The following is an 11813-nucleotide window of genomic DNA, read 5'->3' as shown; positions in this document are numbered from 1 at the left end:
GGGGAAGCGAAGGAGAAGAAGGAGATGATGAAAGCCAGGGAAACGGGGGGAAGGAGAAACGCCGACATCTTCGGAGGGCCAGTCTTTAAAATTGATCGCCCCCCTCCACCTCCTTCCCCAACAAAAAACGGGGGTCCGTTTCTGAATTTTAGGGTCCACCTGTAGTGTAGATGATACGATTAGCGTGGGAAAACTGAGAACTACGTGAATTAATGGTAAATATTAATTTACTGTCTGATCAGAATGATAGTTCTCACAATACGTGCATACATACGTACATATATACATATATCCATACATACATACAAACACACATACATATATATATGTATGTATATATACATACATATTTTAAATTGATCCGCGGCCCAACACCCCAAAAATAAAAGTGGTCCATCTCTGAATTTTAGGGTGCACCTGTAGGTTTAGGTGATGGGGTAGTATAGGAAAATTAAAAGGTTGGTGATTCACTAGTATAGAAACTATTTAGTTTCTTACAATATACACTGGGAGCACTTGTGAAAATTCGTATAGTCTGTAAAAGAATGTTCTTAATTTGATATATAGAATAAACCACTTCGAAAACTATTCGTAATGCGTTTTGTAAAATGAAATTATGGTAAAATGTTCATCAACAAGGGTAAACACTGGCTGATCTGGGTCAACAGCTGGAGAAACAGTAGGTCTTTCCTAGGTAGTGACCCCCAAGGATTTTCGTTACTTGGGGTTCATTATCTTTATGATATTTACACTCTTTGTACGAGTACTAAAGACGCCGCAAAGGTGGATACATATATACCGGGTTAAACCCACTCGGGGTCACTATCTAGGAATCATTCGAAAAATTTACCTAAATTGTAAAAAGCTGTTGCCTGAGCCTCGACGGATGTTTGAAAACAATTAGCTGTTGCTATTCAAAAAAAAAAAACAATTAGATGTTGCTATTGCTAATTGAAAAACTATACTTGGTGTTGCTCTTCCCTAAATAAGTTGCTGTTGTTTAAAAAAAAACTATAAACTAAATGGCTGTTTCTGTTTCTATATAAAAAACAACTATCGTTTGATATCAAAAAAGCAATTAGCGACTGCTTTTTAAAAAAACAGCTAACTGTTGTTATTAAAGAAACTAATCAGCTATTTGTTTTTCAAAAAATAACCATTTTCTTTAAAGTCTTAGTTGCTTAAAAAAAAAAAAAAAAAAAAAAAATTTTTAAAAAAAAAAAAAAAAAAAAAAACAGCGACTAGCGTAAGTTCGAAAATGATGGACCAATGGTTCTCGACCAGGGGGTAATTTCAGTGTTTCAGGGGGGAAATGATAGACTGTGGTTTTCAACCAAGGGGGAGAAGAGGGGGGGGGGCGAGGGAATTTTGACCCTGGATTTTTAATATTCTATGCATCTTAATTGGGATGATCTTTTTGAGACAGACAATTATGAAACGGGCCGAATGGCATTTTGACGTTTAGTGAAAGGGAGCATGGGACAAAAAAAAGATACTTTTACAAAATGGACAGCATTGAATTTGTTAATCGGTTAAAAGCATATTCTAACTGATTCCTGAAGTGAGCATGTCGGCTGAGGTCCAAGGTCCTTTAAATATACCCAAATATCAGCGTATATTTGAAGGACCTTGGTGAAGTCAACTTTTCAGCACAAGAAAGACACATTGACACTTCGGTGTCCTCATTGGGTGATATAAACAGTAAAAGGGTAATCTAAAAATATATAGATAGGAAGGTGAAATATGTAAAGATAAATGAATATAAGAAAATAAGTGATAAAATGAGTGACCAAATATATAATGCAAATAAATTATATATAGATACGTAAATATTACAAAATCAGGAATAAAATGAGTGACCAAATATATAATGCAAATAAATAAAATATCAATAAATATTACGAAATAAGTAATAAAATGTGAGACCAAATACATAACACGAATGCATTAACGATAAATAAATATTACAGAATAAATAATAAAGTGAGTCAACAAATATATAATGCAAAGAAATGGAAAATATAAGGATCGAGGCTCTGATAAAGGATAAATACATACGTATGATAAGCGTTTACGTAAACAAGGAAGCGAATTGCTGTTTGTTTACCATAATAAATTATCACACCAACACACTGAAAGGATAAAAATAACACGCAAAATTTACGGTATAGACGGTGTTGCAATCTTCTCTCTCTCTCTCTCTCTCTCTCTCTCTCTCTCTCTCTCTCGTTCTTCCTCCCATCTCTCCCTCGTCTCATCTCTCTCTCTCATTTTAAATGAATTGTATATTGTGAACATATCATCCTGATATGTTCACAATATACAAGTAATAAGGTATCGAGGTGTTGGAACATTTTAACTCTCTTGTAAGATCATTTTACAGATAATGATGTCGTATATATACGGTTTACAGCACGATATACGAGTGTGTATGTATACATACATACATACATACATACATACATACATACATACATACATACATACATACATACATACATACATACATACATACATACATACACATAAATAAGCTATATATACAAAAGTGGTCGGAGTTAAGAACTGGTGTTTTTCGTAAACGTTTAATTTGAATGTGGCTGCAGTAAATATTGCTTAATTGTATGCAAATAATTGATGTAAATTGGAAGTAAAGATCAGAACTCTCTCTCTCTCTCTCTCTCTCTCTCCTCTCTCTCTCTCTCTCTCTGTCTTTACACTGCAAAAGTATGCTAAAAATCCATAAGAAAACAATTCGTAAAAGCGTTATGTTAATTGATGGAAATACAAATTTGAGTTTGAACTCTCTCTCTCTCTCTCTCTTTCTCTATCTCTCTCTCTCTCTCCTTAAAGGTATTTAATATACATCTATGAAAATGTTTTGTCTCTTTCTCTCTCTCTCTTTCTCTCTCCTTATCCCTTGTTATCTTTCTTAAAACTATATAAGATACTTCTATAAAAATATTCTCTCTCTCTCTCTCTCTCTCTCTCTCTCTCTCTCTCTCTCTCTCTCTCTCTCTCTTTGTAAAAAATATATAATATACATCTATTACAAATATTCTCTTTCTCTCTCTCTGCAAAACTATATAATATACTTCAAATATTCTCTCTCTCTTTCTCTCTCTCTGAATCTTTAATATACATATAAAAATTTTATATCTTATTAAAAAATATCTCTTTTCTTCTCTCTCTGCAAAACTATATAATATACATCAAATATTCTCTCTCTCTTTCTCTCTCTCTCTTTGTAAAAATACATAATATACATATATAAAAACATATTTTCTTTCCCTGTCTGTAAAAACATATAATATACATCTATAATAAGAATATTCCCTCTCTGTCTTTGCAAAAATTTATAATATACAACTACAAAAAATATTCTCTCTCCTCTCTCTCTCTCTCTCTATAGCATTCCACAAAAAAACCAGTGTGTTACCGAAGCAAGACCTCGCAAGCGTACGCATGTCTCCACGAAATTCCCGATTCCTACTCCCGATTCCTACTCTTAGGATTATGATTAATTAATGGCAAAGCTACAAGTGATTGGGAATGACAGTGATTAGTGATTATTCCTGGAAAGGCAACTGTTCGTCTCCGCTCTACACACTCTTGATAAATGAGTGGGAGTTCGCCACTAAGCGGCGAGGAGAGAGAGAGAGAGAGAGAGAGAGAGACAGAGACAGAGAGAGAGAGAGATTAACCGATACAGCTTGTTATTAGGATCGAAACATGATGATGATTAAGTAAACATAAACAAAATGAGGAGAGAGAGAGAGAGAGAGCATCCAAAACAGCTTGATATGAAGGATTAAGTTCACAACATAAAGGCGAGCACTTGAAACACATACGAAAAGTGAAAGAGAGAGGGAGAGAGAAGGGGAGGAAAGGAAGATTTTTTAAAAGGGAGAGAGAGAGAGACGAGAGAAGAGACGACGAGAGAGATTAACCGATAGAATACAGCCTTGTTATTTATTAGGATCGAAACCATGATGATTGGATTAAGTAAACATAAACAAAATGAGAGAGAGAGAGAGAGAGGAGAGAGAGAGAGAGAGAGAGAGAGAGAGAGAGTATCCAAAACAGCTTGATATTAAGGATTAAGTTCACAACATAAAGGCGAGCACTTGAACTCATACAAAGTGACGAGAGAGAGAGAGAGAGAGAGAGAGAGAGAGAAACGAAAATAAGAGATTAAGACTAGGCCTCCATGAACGCCGGATAACCAAAACACGGCCATTGTGTTGATCGCAAATGAAAGACAACCAAACTGTATACCCTGAGATAGAGAGAGAGAGAGAGAGAGAGAGAGAGAGATTTATACGTATGTATACCAAGTATTCTCCCCCCGCCAGTATTTATGCATAAAGGAGTGTGTACGACGTGCAGAGGATGTCCTACGTAGGATATAGACAGGATTTTGGAGGACTCCTCCAGCTATGAATTATCCATTTGGGAGTGAGATTCGAACGCCACTGGAGTGTTTGCATGAGTTAAGTCTCCATTCCCCCCCCTCCCTTCCTCCTCCTCCCCACCACCCACAACTGGTACTCTCTCTCTCTCTCTCTCTCTGTAACCCCAGCTGACCTCAGTCGACCTTACTGCCACAGAGAATAAGCAGAGCAGAGCAGATGCAGCAGAAACAGCAGAACAGAGCAGAAGAAGCAGATAACAGAAACAGAAGCAGATGCAGCAGAAGAGTGCAGAGGAAGCAGAAAACAGAGCGAGAAGCAGATGCAGCAGAAGCAGAAACAGCAGAACAGAAGCAGAAGCAGATGCAGCAGAAGCAGATGCAGAAGAAGCAGAAACAGCATAAGCACATGCAGCAGAAGCAGCAGCGGCAGAAGTAGATGCGCAGAAGCAGAAACAGCAGGGGCAGCAGAAGCAGCAGAAACAGCAAAAACAGAAATAATAGAAACAGATGCAGCAGAAGAAGAAGGAGCAAAAACAGATGCAGTAAAAGCAGCAGATGCAGCAGCAGAAACAACAGAAGCAGCTGCAGCAGAAACAGCAGAAGTAGAAGCAGAAGCAGATGCAGCATAAGCAGAAGTAGAAGCAATAGCAGAAGCAGCAGAAACAGCAGAAGCAGATGCAGCAGAAACAGATGCAGCAGAAGCAGAAGCAGATGCAGCAGAAGTAGAAGCAATAGCAGAAGCAGCAGAAACAGCAGAAGCAGATGCAGCAGAAGCAGATGTAGCAGAAGTAGAAGCAATAGCAGAAGAAGCAGAAACAGCAGAAGCAGCAGATGCAGAAACTGCAGAAGCAGAAACAAATGCAGCAGAAGCAGATGCAGCAGAAGTAGAAGCAGAAGCAGGACCAGCAGCAGCAGAACCAGCAGAAGTAGAAGCAGCAGAAACAGAAACAGCAGCAGAAGATGCAGAGGACGCAGAGCAGAGTGACAGAAGCAGACCACAGGAGCAGCAGCAACCACATCAGAGCGTCTTGCAGCAGCGGTAAATGCAAAGGGGATGAACGATGACAAACACCCGGATACAACATCCGCATCCGGATACCGGCTCACAAACACCCGCAAATCCACCTCCCTGACACAACACGCCACTTCATCCTCACTTCATCATTCACTTCACGCCACTCCCACCGTCTCTCCTCCTCCTCCTCCTCCTCTTCCTCCAAGTCCCTCCATTCTTATTTTCATCTCTTAGACGAGTGACTTATAAGTTCCTCCAGTTTGAACAGACGACCCGTAATATTAAGTCACGCAGATATTCCTTGATATAAAACGCGTAGGTATTACCAGTAATATTATTCTACCTTAAAGACTAATAATTGACTCAAGATTTAGACAAAGTATTATATTCTTAAAACATTAAAGACTAATAATTCACTCAAGATTTAGACAAAGTATTATATTCTTAAAGCATAAACTGACATATGCAATAACTATACCTTCAATTCGCACAGAGGACCCGTGAGAATGTAATGAAGGTGTCTTTGCCATTTTCCCTTCTAAGTCAAGTAACTATTTTTCGTAACATTATTTCGCGATTAAGATCATAACCAACTCGAAGATTTAGTCAAATATTACATTCTTAGAGCATTTACCAACATACAATATCTTAAAAGCAGATGCAACATAGGTCAATGCATATCTAATTCAATTATTCATGGCATTTTGGCTTATAGGCTAATAAGTACAGAGACAGTTCGGTGAACTGTTTCACTAAGAAAAAGTAAAGAAGAAGAAAATCAATTGAAAATGTCATCCAAAATTATTACTAAGCAGAAAATCACTTATAAAATGAGTTGTGGAGTGACAGTTTTGTTTAAATTAAGTATATCTTAGTTTTACCAGACCACTAAGCTGATTAACAGCTCTCCTAAGACTGGCCCGAAGGATTAGATATTTTTACGTGGCTAGGAACCATTTGGTCACCTAGCAACGGGACCTACAGCTTATTGTGGGATCCGAACCACATTATATCGAGAAATGAATTTCTATCACCAGAAATAAATTCCTCCGATTCCTAGTTGGCCGAGCCGAGATTCGAACTTCGGACCCCCGGGGATTGGTAGCCGAGCGCGAAATCCACTCGTCCAACGAGGAACTACAGCTTTGTTTAACAGTTATAACACGAAAACTAATGTATTGTATTGTCTCTCTCCTTTGGCTCAGGGCTGAATTAAAGGATATTATTAATATTATCATTTGGTCTATCACAGTCATCCTATTCGACTGACTGGGTGGTTTTATGGTGTGGGGTTCCGGGTTGCATCCTACCTCCTAGCATAGGCGTAACGGGGGGGTGCTGCATAGGGGCCATGTGCGCCCGGCCTCCCCCCCCCCCCATCTGAAACTGGTACTCCCCCTATTTTGAGTTCATGAAGCTTGTAGTACAAGCCTAAGCTTAATTTTCATATTATTATCATTGTTATTATCATATTTTTTTTGGTTTTCAAGTTTATTATTATTATTTATTTTATTTTTTATATTATTATTATTATTATTATTTTATTATTATATTATTATTATTAAATAATGTTAAAGTTTTATAAATCAAGTAGTTTGGCTGTTTTTTTTTTTCATAAGAATAAAAGTCGAGTTTTACTATATTAAGTGTAAGAAATAAATCAATTTTCTTTCTTTTATATGAAAACGTGATTCACAAATTGTTAGGCATAAATATTTAAAACAACCTTAATATCTTTCCATATGACTTAAAGAAAAAAGAATGAGCATTATAATTTGTGCATGCCCAGTGCGGCCCCACCCCCAATATTCAGCTGTGCCCCCACCCCCACCCACCCGCCATTAATAGACTCCTAGTTACGCCTATATGCTCCTTAGGAGTCCATCATTTGTCTCACTATGTGCGCTGTTTCTAGGAGCACATTCTTCTGCGTGAGTCCTGGAGCTAATTCGGCATCTAGTTTTTCCAGGTTCCTTTTCAGGGATCTATCGTGTGAGAAGTTTAATAAAATAAATAAACAAAGTAAATTAATTCACAAATGATCTCTTAAACATAAAATCATCAGCTTCCAGAAAGAATTGCAATTTACTGCGACGAAAATAATTAGCTTCCAGTGAAACGTTGTAGCAAAATCGCAAAGTGAAATTTTTGACTTTTTTTCAAAACGAGTACCACGCATAACTACAGACACCAAGACAACATTGACCACAATAGAGGCTCACAAAAGACATAACACTTGTTAAAGATGGCCAACCCGGATTCATCAGACACTGGTCCAGTTCGAATTGTCAGTGTTTGGGCAACAAGGAACCCACATCCTAAATGAATTAAACCTTCATGATAAGGGTACCCAGACAATGATATTCCCAAATAAAAGAGTACAAAAGTACTGAAGCACATGACATTAATCTTTATTATCACCTTCGTATGACTGGCAAACCTTTCGAATGGTATTTGCATCTGGTATTTGTATAATGTTGGCAATGGACATTGAACTTGTTGGTGATTGCATGGTACGAGATCGTCTGGTTCAGAAATAGTATTAAAAGTAAATTATTCTTATTGTATTCAATAATAATAATAATAATAATAATAATAATAATAATAATAATAATAATACCAAGCAATAGATTGAAATTTTATAAGCATCAAGACCTAAAAATAAAAGGTTATGGGATATGCCAGTGGAAATTGTACCCATAACTTTAGGAGCACTAGGCACGATGCCAAGATCCCTGGAAAGGAAACCTGGAAAAAAACTAGATGCCGAAGTAGCTCCAGGACTCATGCAGAAGAGTGCGCTACTAGAAATGGCACACATAGTGAGAAAAGTGATGGACTCCTAAGGAGGCAGGATGAAATCCGGAACCCCACACTATAATATATACCACCCAGTCGAATAGGATGACTGAGATAAAAAACCTAATAATAATCATTTTGATTGAAAAAGAAGTGAAAGGCAAAGTACAGGAAGACCTTCTGTAAATAAAAGATAATCAGTGATATGATATGTATGCGTGTATGCGCATACATTCCCATAGATCTATACACATTTATAGATATACGCTTGCGCCTGAGACAGGAGAGAGAGAGAGAGAGAGAGAGAGAGAGAGAGTACCCATACCACTCTTAATATATTATTTCAGAAACTTGCCATAATATAGACTTACAAACGCATTAGTAAACATTAAAGTTGATTCATAGTTGAATAAATGTGGTATCATTGACCGACCTTTGGATAAAAGGCTTTCGTAACTCAATAGCACTGACTGAAGAGGGCTGACTATACCTTATTTACTGATACGGTGCGCTATATTACATTCACTGGTAAATATATAAGATCTGCACTATGAGTCTATTTTTCTTTAGAAGGCAAAATCAGAAAGGTATACAATTCATTTTTGTCAAATATTCACACGATCACCAATTAACCAACTATAATATATATGATCACACACACACACACACACACACACACACACACACACACACACATATATATAAATATATATATTTATTTATATATATATATATATATATCATATATATATATATATATATATATATATATATATATATATATATATATATATATCATATATATATATCGAGCTACAATGTCCTTTAATATCTAATTCGCCTCTACCTCGGAATTAATATATTTTCATATATGCTTAACCGAATGGGGAATTTTTTTCTCGATAATAGACTTGCCTGGACCGGGGCACGAACCCACGGAGCCTTTCAAATCCAGAAACGTCAGTGAAGCTTTACCGTGGGTTCGCGCCCCGGTCCAGGCAAGTCTATTATCGAGAAAAAAATTCCCCTTCGGTTAAGGCATATATGAAAATATATTAATTCCGAGGTAGAGCGGAATTAGATATTAAAGGACATTGTAGCTCGATATATGTATATGAATCACGGAAATGTGATATGACTTATATATATATATCATATACATGTAAATATATAATTGATATGAATATATACTATATACGTATACATATAGATATATCAGTTTTGTTTACGTACACATAAAAAATACATAAGTATTTCTAAGAATACATAATAAAAAAAGAGTTGCATCATCTATAATACTTATGAAATACACGTACGCATACCATTATATATGGGTACACAAACAAGAACTATAATACATATAGATGTATACACACACATGTGCATATGCATGATAAAGTCATAAGTAGTAGTATATATATCATAGGCCAATACATAAGATTTATGTGACCTCACATACATTCACTAAAACTCACAATGATATATACTTTATGTATACGCGTATACATTATTTATATGTGTACGTCTACGTATGCATGTATATCAATAACAGCACATAACATGCATAAGAAAAACCACATACGTAAGAATGTATCGGACATCATCACCGAACAGTTTATTGATCACGTGGCCTTTGTTTTCCGACAAGAAATTATAAAAGTTTTTTCGCACTCCATTGTTACTCTATTCTTGGAATGTCCTCTCTTTCGTCTTGGCCACCTCCTCCTCTTCCACCCCTACCGGGGGGGTTGGGGGGTTGGGGTGGGGAGGGGGCACTGTCCATCCATCCATCCCCTCCTCCACCACAACCCACAAAATGGTTCACTGGAGAAAAATTTGAAGAGTTGGTGTTTTGATAACGTATGGAAACCCCCTGCCACAAAATGCCTTAGGGATACTTGTTCATTGATCACTCGATGAGAGAGAGAGAGAGAGAGAGAGAGAGAGAGAGAGAGAGAAAGTACAGTTGTTCTGATGAGTGGTGGCACTGTGTAGACACACACACACACACACACACACACGACACACAAGACACAAGTCACCATCGCCTCAGCCTTCATTTCTAACACCTCCGTTCCATAATTTTTTTTTTCTTTTCAACTTTCCTTTTCTCTCTCGCTTTCTTTGTTTCTTCTCCCTTCTTTGTGCCTGTTCGGTTCCACTTTTTCCTTCTGGTTTTAGTTCCCTCTTCTTGTCTCCTATTTTTCTCTCTCTCTCTTTCTCTTTCTCTGTACCAAGTCCTGCCGTGCCTTGCCTCCATGGATGTGTTTGATGGGAGGCATCACAGAGACACACCAATCAGTGTCTGTCTGTGCGTGAGTCTGTCTGTCTGTCTGTCTGTCGTCCTCTCATCTCCACTGCACTGCAAGGTGGTTGCCACACATACACACACACACACAGACACACACACAGACACACATAGAAAGACTTTCACTGCCGCCACACTTCAACTCCTGAAGCGTCCCCTCTTAATTTTCTACCTTGCTGAGTGAATGAAGGACATTCAATTTCCACAGGAAAATAAAGAGAATGAGTTCAAATATTTGGTAAGTTTCGAGAAAATTTTCGGTGTTGGTGATGTTTGCCCATGGCCGGAGGGGGCCAGTGCCTGGTTTGAGGCCCAAGAGGCGATGGTGAGGTTGATGATGATGATGATGATGATGATGATTAAGATGAGGAGGAGGAGGAGAGAGAGAGAGAGAGAGAGAGAAAGAGAAAGGGCGTTTCAGGTTTGGAAGTAGCTAAGTCCACACGCGCATACACACACACACACACTCTCTCTCTCTCTCTCTCTCTCTCTTTCACACACGACTAGATTTCGGGTGGGGTCTAATTGAGGTTTTATTTCTAACGGCCTTTCTTTTTTTTCTTTTTTTCTTGAAGACCTGAACTGCCATTGCAAATGGGAGGATGGGAATGAGTTCCTCTCACTCACTCTCTCTCTCTCACTCTCCTCGTGCCACACACACACACACACACACACACACACACCAGGGTTGTCTTTCCTCGAGATGCTTTTCCGCCAAGAGTGACAGCGTTTGTTTGGACAGAGCAAAATTGGGCGCCAAAAAGATGCGGGGGGCATTTGCAAGGGTGTCAACGTCGCTGGCTCGCGCGCTGTCGCGGCCTCCAAAGTGGGCGGGAGGGCGGGCGGGCGGGCGGACGGGCGGGCGGGCGATAACCTCCGGACACGCAGCCGCCTTATCTAACAACAACATCGACAAACAAAGGGTTGCCTCCGAGTCAACAGCATGAATAATAAACTAAATATAAATGTATATACACGGCTAATCAGGGCGAGGTTGGCAGACCTGACCCCGGCGTGCGAGACGGAAAATGGAAGCCCCGCCCACCCACGGCTGTCGTGAGCCACGCCCCCTTAGCCCGGGCCGGCCAATCGGCGAGGAGGGGGCGCGCGGGAAGACCCGCCCCGCGCTGCCCGGCCGTCACTCAGTGTTGCGTTTTATCAGAGCGTCACAAGCTCCCAGCATCCAAAAGGAAATATTATTGACAAGCGACAAACCCTGACGCGCGTGTTTGCCTCGACTTGCAGCGTCCTGTTGGTCAGGACGGAGGTGAGAGGAG

General features: G+C 38.8%; 1 protein-coding gene across 1 annotated transcript in view; it reads left to right on the top strand.

Annotated features, from left to right (window-relative positions):
* The first annotated feature begins 4850 nt into the window (after positions 1-4850).
* The window catches only part of LOC135202138 (uncharacterized), a 7049-nt gene continuing 86 nt past the window's right edge, over positions 4851-11813 (top strand). Inside the window, exons 1-3 of the mRNA XM_064231388.1 lie at positions 4851-4956; positions 5048-5453; positions 11782-11813. The exon at positions 11782-11813 is cut by the window's right edge and continues 86 nt beyond it. Coding sequence (XP_064087458.1) covers positions 4851-4956; positions 5048-5453; positions 11782-11813 — 544 coding nt within the window. The remainder of the gene's footprint in view (positions 4957-5047; positions 5454-11781) is intronic.

Source organism: Macrobrachium nipponense, chromosome 30 (genome assembly GCF_015104395.2).
Source record: "Macrobrachium nipponense isolate FS-2020 chromosome 30, ASM1510439v2, whole genome shotgun sequence".
Classification (NCBI taxonomy): domain Eukaryota; kingdom Metazoa; phylum Arthropoda; class Malacostraca; order Decapoda; family Palaemonidae; genus Macrobrachium; species Macrobrachium nipponense.
The sequence above is the reverse complement of the archived record's forward strand: the minus strand, read 5'-3'. Positions and strand labels throughout refer to the sequence as shown.